This window comes from Salmo trutta, chromosome 10 (genome assembly GCF_901001165.1).
Source record: "Salmo trutta chromosome 10, fSalTru1.1, whole genome shotgun sequence".
In the NCBI taxonomy this organism is placed as follows: domain Eukaryota; kingdom Metazoa; phylum Chordata; class Actinopteri; order Salmoniformes; family Salmonidae; genus Salmo; species Salmo trutta.
The window spans coordinates 32,436,249-32,457,724 of record NC_042966.1 but is presented as its reverse complement, the minus strand read 5'-3'; the positions used below and the strand labels follow the sequence as shown (position 1 = coordinate 32,457,724).

Genomic DNA, 21,476 nt, shown 5'->3' with positions numbered 1-21,476 from the left:
CCTGGGACATCACCAAGCAGTACATTAGTTAATAGACCAATTACAAAGAGTTCCAAACCTCTGCCAATAACAGATCGTTTTCCCCTCCCTAATCTGACCACTCCCAGCTAAATTCTTGCTTGAGGAATATTACATGTCTTTGTTGCAAAAAATATTTATTTGTTGCTTTTTTTGAACCATTTTGATGTAAAATGATTACAGTTAGGTACATAATTGTCACCCAGAAATGATTTGATATCGATATAAAAACGGCCTTTAAGCTTTTGATCGCAGTATGTGAGATTCTACTGCATTGTTTTGTTGTTGCTTAGAGAGGAACGGTATGTGTGTCTGTGTGTATGAAAACAAACAATGCAAACAGGTGTAACAGCACCTTTGGGCAACCTGAGGGAGTCTACTGCTTGGTTTATTGATCAGACAGGATTACAGGGACAGTCAGACAGAGGTCATGAAGACTGATCAGCTGCATTCATCATCCACACACACACAGCTGAGGCCACATAGGCTACGTTTACACAGACAGCCCAATTCTGACCTTGTGCCCAATTATTGGCAAAAGATCTGATCCGATTGGTAAAAATACTAATTATTGTGAAGAGATCAGAATTGGGCTGCCTGTATAAACACAGCCATACACACCGAGTGTCATGGATAAGTCCCTTAATCAATTCATGTGATAGTTAATACACAACAGTATAATGATGTTACACCCCTAGCCACTGATCTAAGGCCAGTTTAACATTCTCTCTAATGGTTAAGTTGGTATTTCGGGAGAGGAAGCTGATCCTAGATCTGTGTCTAAGCGTTACTTCTACCTGAAGTCTTTAGAACAGCTTATTACACAAACGGATGACTTGTGCAGAAACCTTTCAACGGAAGTTCCCCTGAAACATGAGCTCTTTCCTTCTGGACCCTTTCGAGTCAAGGCCAGACCATAACATTCCCATGATGTAAACATGTTTCTGTAGTGTGGATTTGGCTCCATATTCTGTGTGTGTGCCAGTCAGCCTCTGTTTTAGCCAACCTGTCCTGTCTAAACCTTCATGTGTTGTTTTTAATACAGGAACAGCCAGTCAGTCGAGGTAAAACAAGGGTGTGACTGTAAACTGAAGTGTGTTTACATTTCAGTTATTTTAGTCAAATGCAGAGCGACATACAGGAGCAATCAGGATTAAGTGCGTCGCTCAAGGGCTCATCAGTATATGTTTAACCTGGTCGACTCGTGGACTTGAATCAGCAACTTTTCGGTTACTGGCCAAACGCTCTTAAGCGCTAGGCTACCTGCCGCCTGTGTAGGCTAACCCATCCAAGAATTTCCTCTACTCAAAGCAAAAGTACAAAGTGAGATCTGGGCAAACAACACCCACCCACACTCTCCTTACATCAGTGCAAATAAGGCAAGATGGAATTTATCTTCCAATGAAATGTTCAAAGATCCATGGTGATTGTTTCTATACACCAATCGTATCGCTTTGGCTCTAAAGCAGTGAAAGCCAACCAGGGTTAGTGCTGTAGGGGGTCAGGAATCACTTGTTTTAACTCAGTAGTTCCACTCACAATATATTTACAACTTACTGGCAGCAATATATATATATTTAAGTCTATATTTTGAGAGAAATTCCTGATTTCAAAGCACAAGAAGAGGACTCCCAGTGCGCCTCTACCAGTTCACGAAATTACAAACTGATACTAGATCTGTGGTTAAGGCCAACTTGTACCTGAAGCCTATAAACAATTGTCTGGGTTTACACAAATGCCCCCTAAAGGTCCACTGTCACTCACACCTGGTGAAATGATATTACTCAAAAGCTTTATTGGGATGGTCACATTGCCCCCTGGTGGGGCTTACAGTGAACAACATTCTCATCCAGATACATTAAAACAAGAATTAACACTACAGGTAGACTCCATAATAAAACATCATACAAAGCTGGGCGACTTCCCGCTAACACATAGTAACAGAATCCAAATCTGCCAAGGTGACCACCACTTCTGGCTATTTCCAATCTGCGCCTCAATTAGGCGATCTTGTTGTTAATTTCCGAAAGCAGGAAGTGGCCAACTGTCTGTGTATGATGAGGTCATAGTCTGCCTTTAAGAACACTGACAGAACAGCTGTCGTCAAATTCATCCCAACGATACTCTATGAAAGGTGCTGTAAACTTCACAACAAAATCTGCTGGAGATTAGTAAAACAGAAGCATCTTTTTCAGGTTGACGTTTATGTGCGTTATATGGGTATAATACATCACGTATTCACTTTCATAGTGTATTGTAAATTCTCCGTTTCAAACAGTTTAGCAGGGATGTTGATGGTTGAGCCACAGATGGAAGTGTCTTATTGGCAGTCAGAACAGGGGTAAATAACACGTGGGTATCGGTTGGTTTATGTGCGTATCGATTCTTCCTCATTGCTCCCTCGCTCTGAACACCTGCATGCTCCAAAGGAAAAGGAAGGAGGTTGATAGATTAAAAAAAGGAAGAGATGGTGAAGAGAAATGGCTGAAAGAAAATAGGACATTATTTAATTTTCCTCCCGCTGCTGCGCGACCCTCTTCTCGTGCTGGTGCTTGGTGATTCCGTACTTGAAGAACTCATAGACGGACCAGCTGATGGCTGTGGAGGGCATCTGATAGATCACCCTGGCCTGGACTCCTTTAAAGAACCCAGGCAGGCCGCCCAGCCTGTACACCGTCCGGAAGGCATGGGCCAGGCCTGTGATGTGTCTGTGTCCCTGCGCCTGACCTCCACCCTGGCCTGCAGCGGGGACACCCACCAGGGACTCCTGGGTGTTGAGCAGGGTCTTGCAGACATCCAGAGGGGTGGTGGCTGCAGCAGCGATGGCCCCGGCCAGGCCCCCAGACACCATGTGTGAGGAGGGGTTGTACTGTCTGTGGGGGTTGAGGAGCTCCTGGAGGTACTCGTAGGTCATGAAGTGGAGAGCCTGGAACGGGACGTTCATGGTGAGCTGGGTGGTGTAGGAGCGGTAAAAGGCCCCAGGGCCCTCGCTCTGCCACACGGCACGCACACAGTCCATCACGCCGCGGTACGGAGAGTTATACATCTGCAAACGCTGCTTCACCACTGGACAGGGAGAAAAAGAGGGAGGGAGGGAGAGATGGGTGAGTAGAGGGGAGGGAGGGAGAGATGGGTGAATAGAGGGGTGAGATGGGTGAATAGAGGGGTGAGATGGGTGAGTAGAGGGGAGGGAGGGAGGGAGGGAGGGAGAGATGGGTGAGTAGAGGGGAGGGAGGGAGGGAGGGAGAGATGGGTGAGTAGAGGGGAGGGAGGGAGGGAGGGAGAGATGGGTGAGTAGAGGGGAGGGAGGGAGGGAGGGAGAGATGGGTGAGTAGAGGGGAGGGAGGGAGGGAGGGAGAGATGGGTGAGTAGAGGGGAGGGAGGGAGGGAGAGATGGGTGAGTAGAGGGGAGGGAGGGAGGGAGAGATGGGTGAGTAGAGGGGAGGGAGAGATGGGTGAGTAGAGGGGAGGGAGGGAGAGATGGGTGAGTAGAGGGGAGGGAGGGAGAGATGGGTGAGTAGAGGGGAGGGAGGGAGGGATAGGTGAGTAGAGGGAGAGATGGGTGAGTAGAGGGAGAGATAGGTGAGTAGAGGGGAGGGAGAGATAGGTGAGTAGACAGGAGGAAGGGAGAGATAGGTGAGTAGAGGGGAGGGAGGGAGAGATAGGTGAGTAGAGGGGAGGGAGGGAGAGATAGGTGAGTAGAGGGAGCATGAGAAAGACAGAAGGATTGCCAGGTGTTTTTCCATCATCAGGGACCAGGAACACAGTCCAGAGAAAGAAAAATTAAATACCAAAATGATTGTCCAAATAACAAAACTGCACAGTCATAACTTCCTTGAAGGCTTTAACAGATGTATTAAGGCTGTTCCAGTTAGAACCTGCCGCCCCTTCTCTCAGTCTCCACCTAGCTAGCAGGGAAAGAGTAAACAGGCTAGGCCCTAGAGGTACAAGGCGTGACACCTGCAGAGGGAGCTCTGACACAGTGGTTTATCTGCAGCAAACATCTCAGTCTCCTTTATACACCCCATGCGTCAGAAGGAGAAAAGCAGGTTGAAAGCAGTGACACGAGACTAGCACCTGTGTCCCTGGCCTTCACCCAGGGAAAGAGATTATTTATAGACGGAGAAATGTACCTTCAGATGGGTTCATGGCTGCGTCATGAAGCAATGTGGCTACACACCCTGCCGTACCTGCAACACACACACACACACCTCAATGGTGAACAACAACGAGAGAGAGAGCGAGAGCGAACAAAAGAGCAGAGGAGAAATCCTCTAGTTCTCTAGTGGTAAAACAGGACATCATCACTGCTGATGGACCAGAGTCACAGATGTCTCTTCCTCTACTGGGCACGTCTGCAATCTCTTACCCTGCCTCTCCCCTGACCTGGGAAGAAGAGAAAGAGCAGAGAACAGGGATAAATAGAGCAGGGTTCTCTAGTACTTGCTTTGTCTGAACAAACTGTGTTTCAAGTTTCTTGTCCTGCAAATTAGAACTGTGTGTGGACAGACCTTGATGGTAGCTACTTAACTCAGAGGACTGTTAGTCTGGTTCTAACTAGTCTGCTTTCCTTTGCTCTCTAATAAAGCTAGTTATAGCTCTATGGGTGACAAATCATTTCTGCAGTAATAATAGTGTCTTTCTTTACCCTCTGAAGGTCTCTGACGAGTGGTGGACCCGGCCAGGGTAACATGACGTGCAGTCAGTCTGAATCTGGCTGACTCGGCAGAATGCTGACCATTCAAACACGGTCATATCAGCCCCGTGGCCAGATAGGCCAGTAGGAGTGGTATCTGTTGGGCCAGAGTTAGCCCCCACCACCAGCTGATCAACCGCCAGAATGGCTGCTGATGTTTTCATCACAGTGGTGGGTGGACCAACAACTTAGTTTCAGGCCAATCAATCAATTCAAATGGATTGTATAAAGCTCTTTTTACATCAGCAGTTATACAGATACCCGACCTAAAACCCCAAACAGCAAGCGATGCAGAAGCACGGTAGCTAGGGAAAACTCCCTAGAAAGGCCAGAACCAAGAGAGAAACCAGGGCCTGCTTGCTGTCTGGGTATGAGAGAGCCTGGAGTACAGCTCAAGCAGTAGTCCTCTCTACTGTCCACAGAATGGGGCTATAGGAACGATGTAGCACCACTCCTCAGCCACTCTGCTCCTGGTGGCAGGCTGACTCACTTACCCACCCACACAACTCAGTGTCTGAGAGCAAGGTTCATCTAGGTTAGTCCAAGCAGCACCTGCTTAATGCCCAGGGGAGAAAAGGGCCTCTCCCTCTCTGCAGTGTGAACCAAGATTAACTCTACAGGACTACAGAACAGCCTTCCCTGTAGCTCAGTTGGTAGAGCATGGTGTTTGCAACACCAGGGTTGTGGGTTCGATTCCCACGGGGGGCCAGCACAGAAAAAAAAAGTACAAAAAATTGTAAGAAAAAATGTATGAAATTGTATGAAATGTTTGCATTCACTACTGTAAGTCGCTCTGGATAAGAGCGTCTGCTAAATGATGTAAATAAATGATATGAAAGAACAAAAATAATTCACTACTTGCTTGAGTTGCTAAAAATAATATTGGAAACACCAAATAAACTGTGTGTTTACAAGAAAAAACAAGGTCATTTACTGTAGGTTGCATAGGAAAAGTACAAAATGCACGCATGCATTTTGTGCGAGTGCTTTGCATGTATATGCCTTGTGTGTGCGGTGTTTTCCCAGTATACCATTGGCCAGATGGCTGTTAGCCCCGGGATGGATGATGTCACCCAGACTCTTCTTCAGTTTCTCGTAGCAGGCGAAGTAGAGAGCATGCGCCGGTCCTGCCCCCACGGCCGTGGCATTCAGCCCTCTCATTGGTCGCCAGACACCCTCTGTGGTTATGATTCGCCGAAGCGCGTCCATCACATTCCGGTAGCGGGCGGCAGGCTCAGGCTGTAGGCTCTGCATTCGCGTCTACACAGGGGAGAGGTTAGAGGTCACACACCTACTGGTTACCCAAGTCATAAGCTAACCACACACTTCTCGCCATACCTTAATCCAACCAGAATGTTTAAATTACATTTGAATTCTAACATGGAAGTTTCTCAATCTTAGCAGAGGTGGGATGAATACACTAGTTGTAATATATTAAAAAAGCCAAGTCATGATACTGGCAGTGCTTCCACCTGCTAAATAGTTGCATGTGTGAACATTTTGAGTAGTGCCCATCCCTAGTGTTAAACAGAAGGAAGTGTTGAATAACGAGACCCAAGATCAGAGGGACATAAGCTGCTTTCCCCCCAGCAGCACTCACACGCCCTGCCCTCACACACACTCCTTAGCGCTGGGCCAATGTCAAGGTTCAGGGTTCATCCTCTGTGAGGCTTAGGGTTGCACATTTTGGGGAATATTCAGGAGGTGGAAACTTTCTGTGAGAATAAACAGAAATATATGCTAATTAATATTAATACCATTTAAACTGTTGATTTTTTTGCATTGGATATATTTACCATATCATATGGAGACAGAAACATAAACATTTTACCTTATCATAAGTAGACATAATTACAAATTATTAAATCCTTCCAATAGAAATAAATAAAAAACAATTTAGTTCTGAATTGAACTTGAATTAAATGAGTTGACTCTTCACATGGGATGATTTCACTGAACAACAAAAGAAAGGGAATATTGAATGATCCATCGCATCTCCCAAAAACGTTTTCAACATACATCTGTAAAATGATAGTCTAGAAACTAAAGCTTTGGTTGTCTTCCTCTCAGGCTTCCATGTCTTCTCCCTGGACCTCCTCAATGTCCACCTCTTGAACATCTTCACTGTCACTTTCCAACCTTGTTGAGGATGGCTCGTTGTCAGGCTCAAAAAGCCTCAAATTTACCCGGATCGCCACCAATTTTTCAACCCTTGTATTGGTCAGTCTGTTGCGTGCTTTGGTGTGTGTGTGTGTGTGTGTTCCCAAACAAGGACCAGTTGCGCTCTGAGGCGGCTGATGTTGGTGGGATTCCAGGAGCACCATGAGCTGTTGCTATCGATAATGTGTCTGATTCATAATTTTCACCTCGAAAAGAAGTAGAGGGACTTTTGTCAGGTTGCTTGTTGTGAGCGCTGAGGGAACTTTATGCACTTGGCCAGGTGATTCTGCATCTTTGTTGCATTCTTCACATATGATTTGGCAGTACTTGCAAATGTACACAGCTTTTCCTTCTACATTAGCTACAGTGAAATGTCTCCACACATCAGATAGTGCCCATGGCATTTTCCTATAAAGATTAAACAACTCCTTTGTAAGATACATGTTTTAAAATGAAACATGTATGGAAACAGATGAATTAACACTCCTCAGTTAGCAGGCTCAAGCAAGCTAAAACCCATATGGTAGCAAAAACTAACTAGCAGAAATTGTTAAAAAGTTAGAAATGATTTAAACACTTTGCTGTAGGCTACTATTTACTAGTTAACAAAAAATAATGTATGTTATATAAAATATATTCACCCCACCCAGTATTGTAATCAAAACTTACCATAAAGCATGTAGTCCTTGGCTCAGACAGTGTAGCTCTATAGCATCTCATTAGTATGCAAGATCTTGAGAATCAGCTGTACATGTGATGGACGAATGCACAACACATGTGATGGAAGAATGCCCTGTGCATGCAGAGGGTTGCAATACCATTGAATTGGATATAGTTTAACCAAAATATGCCACAAGACCTAGAATTGCCTTGTGTATCCCACGAAGGTTAACTGTTATAAGCTAACTTTTTTTCGATGAATTTAAGCAAAATTCCCCAAATTCCAGGGCTTAACTTCCCATGGAAAATGTCCAACCCTTTGCAACCCTAGTGGCCAGTGTCAAGGTTCATCCTCTCTCGGTGAGGCCAGGGGCCAGTTTCAAGGTTCATCCTCTCTATGTGAGGCTAGGGGCCAGTGTCAAGGTTCATCCTCTCTCTGTGAGGCTAGGGGCCAGTGTCAAGGTTCATCCTCTCTCTGTGAGGCCAGGGGCCAGTTTCAAGGTTCATCCTCTCTATGTGAGGCTAGGGGCCAGTGTCAAGGTTCATCCTCTCTCTGTGAGGCTAGGGGCCAGTTTCAAGGTTCATCCTCTCTCTCTGAGGCTAGGGGCCAGTGTCAAGGTTCAGGGTTCATCCTCTCTATATGAGACTAGGGGCCAGTGTCAAGGTTAAGGGTTCATCCTCTCACTGTGAGGCTAGGGGCCAGTGTCAAGGTTAAGGGTTCATCCTCTCACTGTGAGGCTAGGGGCCAGTGTCAATGTTAAGGGTTCATCCTCTCACTGTGAGGCTAGGGGCCAGTGTCAAGGTTAAGGGTTCATCCTCTCACTGTGAGGCTAGGGGCCAGCTAGTGCTGTGAAAAGCATAGAGGGTCTTCTAATAACATCCAAAGGAGAGGCCTGAGCTACAGCTGAATGGACAACACATGCTGATTGCTTGCTGCACTGTGTGTATGTCAGTGTGTTACAGGAACTGTAAAGCACTGTGGAATGCCGGGCCTGTAAGAGAGAGCAGACTCCTACACGTCAACCAACCATAATGTAGCAGTACCTGGATTGGTTTGAAACCTTCAGAACATCGCCATCTTTTAAGAGATTTGATGTCAATGTTTCAATGAGACTTCGGTATGAATCAATGTTAAAGGAAATGAGAACAGTACTCTGAGCCACGTCACACCATATGTAGCCTATGGTTGTGTATTGCAGAGAGCTTAGCTTGTCTGGAAAGAGCCTTTCTAACCTCAACCTTTGGAATGAGTGTAAACATCGAGCTGACATGATCTCTACTGTGCAATCTGTGTGACAACCACTGCAAGCTATTTTCCAAGGATTATTAACTGTGTGTGTGTGTCAGTTAGTCCACTGGGGTCAGCTGTCAGCTTGAGCTAGGTCCCCTCTGTGGAGATCTGCTAATGTGTTTATAAGTAGAGACCGTCAATGCCATGTTGTTTGACAGTGACATGATTTATAGATCAGTGAGTCTGTGTCTCAGGCTGCCCTTCCTGTGAAAGCAGACCGTTTCACTGTCTGGGCTGCACCTCAATACTCTAAAGACACATCCTTTCCTAGTCTCCTTTACTTTGTCTGCGCGCACTTGAAAACGCAGTATATGTGAAAGAAACACGGTGGCCGGATGCCAACTGGGAACATGCTTTGTTTCGACTGTCCTGTTCTTTCATGTCGGTGAAAAGAGAGGAGACGGGGGGAGGAAGCCATTTTAGACTACTGAGACGAAGCCGTGTGAGCAGCACCTGGATCAGAGGTAGGAAATACAGCTGGGAAAGACAGATGAATCTCCTCTTTGTTCTGAGAGAGCCCTGCTCTCCACCTGACACTAACAGCTGACTCGTCTCCCTACCTGACCGCTCTGACTCGGAGCTCTGTCTCTGCTAACTGCATAGTTGTACACAATGATCGCGGTCGACATTGCAGCTGTCTACAAATCTCCCTGAATCATAAATAACCACTCAATATTATTTGTAGATCAGTCAGTCACAATTTACCCATGATACATCACAGTTTTGATGCTCGCCTACACCACCAATCATTTCCATCAGTGACCAACTCATGACTCTCTCTACAGGGACCACATAATATACCAGACAAAACGCTTGGCTCTCATGTGCTACAGCTCTTTGCAGAGCAGACCTAAATCAGTGAGTGGGCTGTCAAAACAGCATAGGCCAATGTAACTTAACACATCTTGTTTACATAACACCCAAGTCATCCAGGCTAAGCACTTCAACAAGAATTTAAAGTCTTATAACAATAAACAGAACTATGGTTCTAAGAGTGTGCAGTGGTAGAGCCAACCTGTCAGCCTAATTCTGCATAATGAGCACAACAGAAGCATTGTGCTCTTAATCCCAGAACATCCAGCCCTGTATTTTCTGTAAACAAAGAACAGTTCCACCCCATCTGAATGCTGCCAGGTAGCAATTAGCATTGCAAGAGTTCGTTTTGCATGGCCCGATGCCCCGGGTGTGCGGAGATTCCACATTGTACACCATTGGCTTCTCCTGATCTCCTTCCATCCGGGGAACCGGGCCATGCAAAACGAACTCGCCCATTGACAATCTCAGACAGACTATTTGCCAGAATCCAGGGTGCCTGTACTAACCTATCGGTTCTCTTCTTGAATACAGGGACAGTTTGGAAATACAGGGAGTTACACCTAGAAGCCATATGCATGCTAAACGCAGTTTGGAAAGGTTTCAAATGTAACGTTAGCTACTAATCGATCCCATACTCGACACCGAGCCAGCTAGTGGGTGACGGGCAACAGTGCGCGGTTCATGTGATGTGTATGCATGTACAGGAAATGGAGCACACGTGCTGCTTCATTCTACCTGTCTCCTTTCTCAATGCGAATAATAACTTTGCGTGTTATTAGTATGAAAAACTACCTGGGGGGGGGGGGGAAGCACACTAATGGCAATAGGGAATATAGTAAATTGCATTAGGAAAATGTTCAGCCTAAACCCATTATATCAGACGCTAACTAAATAGCTGGCTACAGTACAAGATAATCATCATTCACCTCTAGGCTCCAGCCGATGCACAGCCAGAGGCCGACCTTGCTGTTTTGGTTAGCTAACAGCTAAAATGGCTAACGTTAGATAGCAACGGCAATATACACTTCCTAAATGTTTACTTTTCAATTTTATTGAAATTCTGTATGGCAAAGTTAGGTTAATGAATATGGCGATTCATTATGTGACAAATCTAACTTGTGTGCACTGCAGTAACTAACTAGTTAGGTACCGTTACCTAATCTAGCAAGTAGAGTAGGCGCGATCCACTGAAATTCGCAGTGGATGGAAGTTAGCTCGTTAGCATGCTAAGTTAGCGTCCTAGCTGAAATGTTAGCCTGTCTGGTTTCGACCTTGCCTCATATGTGCCGTGACTGACAAACTTATTGACAAGGTGGCCACCAATCGGATTCGCATGATTGCTGAAGCCACATCATGACGAGCAAAGTAATTTCCAACCCTCCAATGCAATGTGCCCAAACTCCAAGACCAGTCGGTGAACTATCTAACGTTAACTAGTTAGCGGCTAACGCTAGCCCAACATAGCCTACCACGTTACCTTGACACAGTCGATGGGGAACATCAGGCAATGCTCCATGATCCCAGCCACTGCTCCTGCAAACATGTGGGTGCTGGTGGAAGCGCCTTGCGGCAAACCCTCGTACTCCGGTTCCGAAGCATCTGCTATTTCAGGAGGGCCGTCGCTAAACTGAACAGTCTGGATCTCTGTCTCGCCTCCGATCCGGGGAGACAAATTCCCAACGAGGCTCTCCGACACTCCCCAGATCCTTCCACTGAACCATCGGACCTCTGCGCCGGCTGAGGCTCCAGCAACCCCGGCGTTCCCGCCTGCTGTCTCCGCTGTCATCCGATGCCTTCTCGGGAAACCATCCGCTTCCATTGGAATCTCGATGGACAGTCTTTACTTTATGCCCCGATGGCACTCCGTCTAAGGCGGTTTCGTGTTCGCGTACCGTTGATCGTTTTTTACATTCCCGTCCCAGATGTTTACCGGTCGTACACCGTTTCCACGCCCCGCCTCCCTCAGTCCCCACAGCGGACAAGTCCACGCAGTGTTTGGGAAAAGGCTAGCCTCTGCCGAAACCCCAACAACCGGATGTTCCGGTTTTCATGGGAAGTGGAAAGAGAGCCTGTGACGCGACGGCCGCTTTTGGACGTTAACATAATGTGGTTGGTTATCTGGTATAGCTGTCTTAAGATCAATGATTAACTGTAAGTCGCTCTGGATAAGAGTGTCTACTAAGGGACTAAAATGTAAATGCAGGCTAAACGTTAAAGAATCAGTAATTTGGGTATATATTTGGGCACTTTTTCGCCACTTTTCTACAAAATCTTTAAAGGATACATAAATATAGCATACTTGGGCCATTTTGTTGTGTTTTCCAGACCCCTTCAAACATTTTAAGACATCATTGTGGTGTATGTACCAATTATTTATGGCGATATGGCCATGTGACTCCTGTCCAATATAGCCCTATAGCGCTGGTTGGTGGTCATTTTAAAAACTGGCCCTTTAGAGTATAATATGTTAAATCTGCAATGGAGCTATACATTTACGTCATTTAGCAGACGCTCTTATCCAGAGCGACTTACAAATTGGATATAGCTAGACATCTTTATTTAGACTCTTACTTACTTTGTGTAAAGGCTGAAAGGTCTCATCATAAAAGCGTTTAGTTCAAATGGGTTACCTGTCTCTCTCTGCTGGACATAATGCATTCCTATGAGATTTTACCCAAAGTGACATGTACAGGGTAGGTTTTCTGTCACATTTCTAGAACCTTTTCATAAATGACTTCTTTAGACATGCCCTAGCTGTGTGTCAAATTTGGTGGACTATCACAGTTTAAATAAATTCACGTAGCTGCTGGGCTATAGTCGAAAGGACCTCAATATGACCATGAAATGAAGGGCTTAAGAGTACTTTATGATCAGAAGTATTTTCTATGGCCTCCCGCGTGCCACAGCGGTCTAAGTCACTGCATTGCAGTGTTGCGGCGTCACTGTAGCCTGGGGTTCAATCCCAGGCTGTGTCACAACCGTTCGGGACCGGGAGTCCCAAAGGGCAGTGCACAATTGGCCGAGTGTTGTCCGTGTTAGGGGAGGCTTTACTTGGCTCATTGCGCTCTAGCGACTCCTCGTGGCGTGCCAGGCGACTGCAGGATGACCTCGGTCATCAGTAAAACAGTGTTTCACATTGGTGCGGCTGGCTTCTGGGTTCAGTGAGCAGGTGTCTCTGGGGTATGTGGGATGCTAGCACCCGCAGGACACACTATTCAACAGCCAGTGAAATAGCAGGGCGGCAAATTCAAAACAACAAAAATCTCATAATTCAAATTTCTCAAACACAACTATTATATCCCATTTTAAAGATACACTTCTCGTTAATCCAACCACATTGTCCGATTTAAAAAAGGCTTTACGGCAAAAGCATAACATTAGATTATGTTAGGACAGCGCTGAGACAAGAAAAACCACACAGCCATTTTCCAAGCAAGGAGAGGCGTCACAAAAAACAGAAATACAGCTAAGATTAATCACTAACCTTTGACGATCTTCATCAGATGACACTCCCAGGACTCAATGTTACACAATACATGTATGTTTTGTTCGATAAAGTTCATATTTATATCCAAAAACCCCATTTTACATTGGCGCGTGATGTCCAGAAAATGTTTTGCCTCCAAAACTTCCGGTGAATGAGCACATCAATTTACAAAAATACTCATCATAAACGTTGATACAATTTACAACAGTTATTGAAAGAATTATAGAAACACTTCTCCTTAATGCAACCGCTGTGTCAAATTTCAAAATAGCTTTATGGCGAAAGTACATTGTTCAATATTCTGAGTACAGAGCTCAGCCATCAAAGCAAGCTATACAGATACCCACCAAGTTCTGGGGTCAACTAAACTCAGAATTAGTATTATAAATATTCTCTTACCTAAGCCACTGTTTACTGTATAGGCAATCACTTGAAAAACTACAAACCTCAGATTTCCACACTTCCTGGTTGGATTTTTCTCAGGTTTTTGCCTGCCATATGAGTTCTGTTGTACTCACAGACATCATTCAAACAATTTTAGAAACTTCAGAGTGTTTTCTATCCAAATCTACTAATAATATGCATATCCTACCTTCTGAGCCTGAGTAGCAGGCAGTTTACTATGGGCACGCCTTTCATCCGGACGTCAAAATACTGCCCCCTACCCTAGAGAAGTTAAGAAGCTCAGTTTGGCGAGTCATGTTTCAGAGGACGCATGACTCGACCTTCGCCTCTCCCGAGCCCATTGGGGAATTGCAGCGATGAGACAAGATTGTAATATTACAAAAAGGGGGTAAAATTACAATAAAGAACTATTGTCTATATTATATGTGGGGTTTATTTAGTGGGTAGATAACACTACAAAGTCATTTTGATATTGTTTGGAATGATTTTACCCTATTTTCGTCTAGAATGTGGCTGCAAATACAGATTTTTCACTCTTGCCCGGCGGTCACCCCCTCAAGCCCCCCCGGAAATGCTTTCTCAAAGCTAAGGATCCGGATCACGTTCTGCGCTTGTGTTATTTTATGCTGCTGCTCACACTCCCCCTCTTATGTTTCTCTTTACTCACCAGCCTCTCTGAACCATGAGGAAGTAACCTATCTCTACCTCATATTTCTGAACAGTTGAAAAAAAGAAACTGCAGATTTGAACGAACATTCCAAAAAATATTTATTGAAGGCTATACAACCTTCTGTCAGTTGTAACAGATATTGCATTTGCACAATAATTGCTGCAAAGAAACCACTACTAAAGGACACCAATAATAATAAGAGACTTGCTTGGGTCAAGAAACATGAGCAATGGATATTAGACCGGTGGAAATCGGTCTTTTGTGAGACAAGCTAAAACTAAAGTAGGAAGTAGCAGTGACTCACTCAATACGGAAGTGGTCAGATGACACGGACACTACGCTACAGGACTGTTTTGCTAGCACAGACTGGAATATGTTCCAGGATTTATCCAATGGCATTGAGGAGTATACCACCTTAGTCACCAGCTTCATCAATAAGTGCATCGATTACATTGTCCCCACAGTTACCACATGTACATATCCCAAACAGAAGCCATTCATTACAGGCAACATACGCACCGAGCTAAAGGCTAGAGCTACCGCTTTCAAGGAGCGGGACACTAATCCGGACGCTTATAAGAAATCCAGCTATGCCCTCAGACGAGCAATGAAACAGGCAGAGCGTCAATACAGGATTAAGATTGAATCCTACTACACCGGCTCTGACGCTCGTCGGATGTGGCAGGGCTTGCAAACTATTTACGTAAACCCAGCCGTGAGCTGCCAAGGGACGCGAGCCTAACAGACATGATAAATGCCTTTCATGCTCGCTTCGAGGCAAGCAACACTGAAGCATGCTTGAGAGCATCAGCTGTTCCGGACAACTGTGTGTCTCCATAGCCGATGTGAGTAAGACCTTTAAACATTCACAAGGCCGCAGGGCCAGACGGATTACCAGGATGTGTACTCCGAGCATGCACGGATCAACTGGCAAGTGTCTTCACTGACATTTTCAACCTCTCCCTGACCAAGTCTGTAATAACTACGTTTCAAGCAGACAACCATAGTCCCTGTGCCCAAGAACACAAAGGTAACTTGCCTAAATGATTACCGACCCGTAGCACTCACATCGGTAGCCATTTGAAAGGTTGGTCATGGCTAACATCAACACTATCATCCCAGAAACACTAGACCCACTCCAATTCGCATACCGCCCCAACAGATCCACAGATGACGCAATCTCAATTGCACTCCACACTGCCCTTTCCCACACAGAGAAAAGGAACACCTATGTGAGAATGCTGTTCATTGACTAGGGAAGGGAATGGCAAAGGGGGATACCTAGTCAGTTGTCCAACTGAATGTATTCAACTGAAATGTGTCTCCTCTGAATCAGAGATGTGCGGGGAGCTGTCTTAAATCGACATCCACATCTTCGGCTCCCGGGGAACAGTGGGTTAACTGGCTGCAGCTCACTGTTCAACACCATAGTGCCCACAAAGCTCATCACTAAGCTAAGGACCCTGGAACTAAACACCTACCTCAGCAACTGGATCTTGGACTTCCTGATGGGCCACCACCAGGTGGTAAGGCTAGGCAATAACACTTCCGCCACACTGATCCTCAACATGGGGGCCCCTCAGGAGTGTGTGCTTAGTTCCTTCCTGTACTCCCCGTTCACCCATGACTGTCTGGCCAAGCACGACTCCATCACCATCATTAAGTTTGCTGATGACAAGATTTGGCACTATGCATTCAGGTAGGTAGCGATCTCTTGGCATCCTCCAAACCGAGATTCGTCGATCGGACTGCCAGATGGTGAAGCTTGATTCATCACTCCAGAGAATGCGTTTCCAAAGTGTTATGAAATGTAATGTCATATAATATTTTTTATTGTATGTACCTGCTTTAATGTTGCTGGATCCCAGGAAAAGTAGCTGCTACCTTGGCAGGAGCCAATGGGGACCCTTAATAAACACCAGGAAGATTACCTGCTGCCTTGATCAATAGCTAACGGCCACATAATCATCTCACATAATCATCTCCTTCAGACTTCTCTCTGCCAACATGGAAACAGAGCTGTTTTAACTTAACACTATTATCTCCTCTAGTCCCTGAGAGGACCTTCAAGGCAGTGCAGTGTTGAATTTCTGCCGACCAAGGGGAATGAAGTGTTAATTTCTGCTTACAAGAACAAAAACCACTGGTTCTGATCAAGTTAGAATTGATTGTGTGTTGTCCAAAGGCACTCCTTAAAGGAATACCAAGCCGGAGAAGGGTCATCATTCTCCATTGACCCTAATGTCTCTAACACACTAACATGTCCTGGGAGAGTAATGTTACAGGAGACTAGTGGGAAACCTTAGATCACTTAGACCCCCCCAGGACGACAGGAGTTATTTTACACAGCATAAGCAAAACAAGACAGAATATTCACATTACACTGCCTGAAAATTAGACGATAACCTGTTTACGTCCTGCTGTTTGGTTGTTTTTGCACATTCAGTGAACACTTCCTTGAGTTACAGAACAGATACCTTCCGCATGGGTTCTCTGTATTCCCTTGGCTGCTGCATTGTTAGCTGGCATCTTACCTATTATTGTATTGAACACAGGCATTGGACTACTGAAGATGCTGATGGAGCTCAATGTGACACATTAAGAAACCATCTTCTATTATGGAGATTCGAGGTGGGCCCTTCACTTAAGATGGTTTCCTTTAGTGCTCTTATGGAAGATGTCTGTCAGGGCTCTGTCATGATTTTAACGAGATTATTGTGTGTTCAATTCCTGGGACCACCCATAGTTGAAATGTAGACAAACTTGACTGGAGGTCGCTTTGGATAAAAGCCTTCTAAATGTTATATTATGTGCATGATTTGACGTCTGGCAACTTCAGGCCCCTGAATTTTTCCACTGTTAACGAAAGCGCTTTAGATATATGCTAAATACTACTAAAATAGGTCATAGAAATGGTTAGAATGGAGTCAAGGCTTACTGGAAAATACTTATCTTATTAACAAAAATATGTCACCAACATTTCTGCATCAACATGCCGTTCACCTGAAAATATATTTATTTAAACCTATTTTCAACATTGTGAAATCTTCTTTAACTGGAATTAAAAGTTGAAATCGCTCAGTCTACTTGTTTGTCTAGTCACTGGCTGATTCAGAATCAGAAACAAATACTGTCATTCAAAACTATTTATAGGATTGTGTCAGTGTTATCCAAAGCTAAACATTGAAATCACACCATGATATACAGTAGGTCAGTGAAATTGTTGAGTGAATAATGTGGATTTGGCCTACGTTCATTCCAACTGCAGTAAAGCGTTCCATGTGTAGACGATGCCCATTTGCTTATTGGTCTGAGATGCCGTCTGAGTATTCGGGGCCTGTATTTAAGTGGAGGACATCGTTGGTTTTATGTGACAGCTGCACCACCATGTGGAAAATAATAAAATGGGAAACAAGGATATATATTTTTTAAACTGTACACCTATTATTTATAGTCTTTATAGCCATGGATATCAATCACAACCCGGTCCTATACCCAACACAGAGCGAGCAGAAAGAAGCAACACCTTGCAGGAGTTGAACAACCCAAACACCAAAAGTTGTGGCTACAAAACAGGATGACAGCAATCTTGAAGATGTTGCAGCACAGATGACAGGAGAGATATGTAGAATCCATAGAGGACTCATCTTTGTATCTGGCCATTGAGGCCATCTCCATTTTGAAGTCGTACATTTTCTTCACGATAGGCTGATACAGTGCCTTGCAAAAGTATTCACCCTCCTTGGCATTTTTCCTATTTTGTTGCATCACAACCTGTAATTTAAATTGATTTTAATTTGGATTTCATGTAATGGACATACACAAAATAGTCCACATTGATGAAGTGAAATTAAAAAAATAACTGAAAAACAAATTTAAATGGAAAAGTGGTGTGTGCATATGTATTCACCCCCTTTGCTATGAAGCCCCTAAATAAGATCTGGTGCAACCAATTACATTCAGAAGTCACATAATTAGTAAAATAAAGTCCACCTGTGTGCAATCTAAGTGTCACATGATCTGTCACATGATCTCAGTATAAATACACCTGTTATGAAAGGCCCCAGAGTCTGCAACATCACTAAGCAAGCGGCACCATGAAGACCAAGGAGCTCTCCAAACAGGTTAGGGACAAAGTTGTGGAGAAGTACAGATCAATGTTGGGTTAATTTTGTTTATATCTGAAACCTTGAACATCCCACAGAGCACCATTAAATCCATTATTAAAAAATAGAAAGAATATGGCACCACAACAAACCAGCCAAGAGAGGGCCGCCCACCAAAACTCATGGACCAGGCAAGGAGGGCATTAATCAGAGAGGCAACAAAGAGACCAAAGATAACCCTGAAAGAACTGCAAAGCTGCACTGCAGAGATTGGAGTATCTGTCCATAGGACCATTTTCAGCTGTACACTCCACAGAGCTGGGCTTTATGGAAGAGTGGCCAGAAAAAAATAAGCAAACACATTTGGTGTTCACTAAAAGGCATGTGGGAGACTCCCCAAACATATGGAAGAAGGTACTCTGGTTAGATGAGACTAAAATTAAGCTTTTTGGCCATCAAGGAAAATGCTATGTCTGGCGCAAACCCAACACCTCGTCACCCCGAGAACACCATCCCCACAGTGAAGCATGGTGGCGGCAGCATCATGCTGTGGGTATGTTTTTCCATTGGCAGGGGCTGGGAAACTGGTCAGAATTGAAGGAATGATGGATGGCGCTAAATACAGGGAGATTCTTGCGGGAAACCTGTTTCCGTCTTCCTGAGATTTGAGACTGGGACGGAGGTTCACCTTCCAGCAGGACAATGACCCTAAGCATACTGCTAAAGCAAAACTCGAGTGGTTTAAGGAGAAACATTTAAATGTCTTGGAATGGCCTAGTTAAAGACCAGACCTCAATCCAATTGAGAATCTGTGGTATGACTTAAAGATTGCAATATACCAGCAGAACCCATCCAACTTGAAGAAGCTGAAGCAGTTTTGCCTTGAAGAATGGGCAAAAATCCCAGTGGCTAGATTTGCCAATCTTATAGAGACATACCCCAAGAGACTTGCAGCTGTAATTGCTGCAAAAGGTGGCTCTACAAGGTATTGACTTTGGGGGGGTGAATAGTTATGCAGGTTCAAGTTCAGTTTTGTCTTATTTCTTGTCTGTTTCACAAAAAATATTTTGTATTCAAAGTGTTAGGCATGTTGTATAAATCAAATGATACAAACATCCCAAAAAAATCTATTTTAATTCCAGGTTGTAAGGCAACAAAATACGAAAATTGCCAAGGGGGGTGAATACTTTTGCAAGCCACTGTAACTCTTGATGACCCGGTTGGACATGGCTCCAACAGGGTCACCATGGGGGATTAGCCAGTGAAGTTGGAAGTCCCACCCAGTTGACTGCATTAAAATGGTGGAAGCGAATACTGCCTTTTGGCCACTAAAGGCCTCTATCATCCTCTATGGGAGCCTCTCAACTGAATACCCCTTGCACACCCTCTCTCCTCGCATTCTCAAAACCCATTGGAGGAAAAGGTCAGAGGGGAGGGACCTCTGGCTTCCTCATTCAATGGGTTTTGAGAAGGCGAGGAGATGCTAACATAGTCAAGGGCCGATAGCCGATAGACTAGGAATGGGCAAATATCAGCCCAAAATACCATCCCAACCGATTGTCGGTCAGTCTTTAGTTGGCAGCACTTTTTACTATTTTCTTCACATTCATAATCTCTATTTGGCATGGTCAAGTTCCTTATTCTATACAGGTGTGAAGAGAAACTATTTCTACTCCATAACAACGGAAGTGATACATGGGGGTGCATGTGTACCAATGATGCAGTGAAGAAATTCTACTCAAACACAATTAGGATTTGTTTGACAAACTACATTTATTTTTTACCACTTCTGCAAATGCAATAAAAAGTGTATTTTGAAAATATAAGTTATTCAACAGCAGAAATGTTAAAAAACAAGTGCAAATAGTAAAAGAAATGAACAGAACAGGTGAAAATATATATAGGTAGGTCAATCCTACTAGGATTCATATTTTGCATTGTTCAACAAAGTACCTGAAAGAAATCACGTGATGTTTGTTCACTTGAAGTGATTTACCTGAGAAAGTGGAACATGTAGACAGTTGAGTCCCAAATGGCACCCTGCTCCCTATATCATGCCCAAAAGTAGTGCACTACACACACAGGGAATAGGCTGGGGTGCCATTTTGGATGCAATCTTGGTCCAGAGTCTAGACGACAGGCAGTGGGTCTAGACAGGAACAATTCTATATGGAAGCAGCCAGGTTATCTTCCATTGCATTCTTCTTTGGTTTCTCTCTGCCTCCTTCCTTCATATAATCTTCATCTTTCCCTTCTGTGCTTCTCCCAGTCGCTTCCTTCTGTTCTGTGCTTCTCCCAGTCGCTTCCTTCTGTTCTGTGCTTCTCTCTGCTTCCCTTGATTCTCCACCTCTTTGCCCCATCTCTGAATCTTTCTGTAAATTGCCTCCTCAGTCTCTCCCTTCCGTCTGTTCTTTGATTCTCTCCTCCACCGCTGCTTCCCTCTTTTCTGTGACCCTCTCCTCCGTCTCTACTTCTGTCCGTTCTGCCTCCATGTCTTCCATTTTTGATTCCTCATCTGAATCCTCTAGCGTAAGTTCCAACCTCTCATCCATCTTTAGGAATGTATCTTCCTCCTCTCCCTGAATGTCCTTTTCTTCCTCAGCTTCCTCCATGACAAAGTGCTTTTCTGGTGTCTTCTCTTTCTCTTCGTTCTCATCCTCCATTGCCAAATTCTTCACAACAATCCTATCCACCTTGTCTTGTCCCTCTCCGTCCACCACCTCGTCCCCCTCATCATCTTCTCCTTCCACCTCTATGACCCTGTCCTCCTCTCTCTCTTCCTCCCCTTCTCTCCCCCTGTGGGAGTGTTGGCTCTCCTGGCTGCTGCTCACAGCATCCTCAGGCGGAGGCTGCCAGAAGTCATACAGTTTATCCTGGAGGCAACACACACATTACTATAAAACATATCACATTGCTATCAAAGACATCACTACAGCTTACCCTGTAGGGAATAAACATATTATTATAACACTTTTACTCTGCAATAATAAACACAGCTCTGCGATACTATAGTTACTTCCCCGAACTAACTAACTACACACATACAGTACCAGTCATAAGTATGGACACACCTACTCATTCAAGGGTTTTTCTTTATTTTACTATTTTCTACATTGTAGAGAAGACATCAAAACTATGGAATCATGTAGTAACCAAAAAAAGTAAAG

At 44.6% G+C, this 21,476-nt stretch overlaps 2 protein-coding genes across 12 annotated transcripts in view; both read right to left on the bottom strand.

Annotated features, from left to right (window-relative positions):
- Positions 1-388: 388 nt before the first annotated feature.
- LOC115201571 (mitoferrin-2) lies at positions 389-11,703 on the bottom strand. 2 transcript variants are annotated; one of them, XM_029765330.1, is made up of 4 exons: positions 11,119-11,703; positions 5,746-5,974; positions 4,152-4,208; positions 389-3,084 (listed from the first exon to the last, which is right to left on the bottom strand). In XM_029765330.1, the coding sequence occupies exons 1-4, from the start codon at positions 11,458-11,460 to the stop codon at positions 2,525-2,527; spliced, it is 1,188 nt and encodes a 395-aa protein (XP_029621190.1). In that variant the 5' UTR covers positions 11,461-11,703; the 3' UTR covers positions 389-2,524. The 2 variants fall into 2 exon arrangements, with proteins under 2 accessions (XP_029621190.1, XP_029621191.1); XM_029765331.1 differs by lacking the exon at positions 11,119-11,703 and adding an exon at positions 6,315-6,462.
- Positions 11,704-20,063: 8,360 nt separating this feature from the next.
- Positions 20,064-21,476, bottom strand: part of LOC115201567 (SMC5-SMC6 complex localization factor protein 2) — a 45,765-nt gene continuing 44,352 nt past the window's right edge. For 9 of the 10 annotated variants that reach the window (XM_029765323.1, XM_029765318.1, XM_029765316.1 and 6 more), the window contains one exon: positions 20,064-21,182. In XM_029765323.1, the coding sequence (XP_029621183.1) occupies positions 20,697-21,182 (486 nt within the window). In that variant the 3' untranslated portion in view covers positions 20,064-20,696. The remainder of the gene's footprint in view (positions 21,183-21,476) is intronic. The other variant, XR_003879764.1, reaches the window with a different exon arrangement.

Excerpts from the sequence above, each read along its gene's own strand:
- LOC115201571 (XM_029765330.1), bottom strand. The coding sequence starts at position 11,460 with ATGGAAGCGGATGGTTTCCCGAGAAGGCATCGGATGACAGCGGAGACA. Across the intron at positions 5,975-11,118 it reads TCCCCATCGACTGTGTCAAG|ACGCGAATGCAGAGCCTACA; the intron begins GTAACGTGGTAG and ends TCCCCTGTGTAG. Across the intron at positions 3,085-4,151 it reads AGCCATGAACCCATCTGAAG|TGGTGAAGCAGCGTTTGCAG; the intron begins GTACATTTCTCC and ends CTCCCTGTCCAG.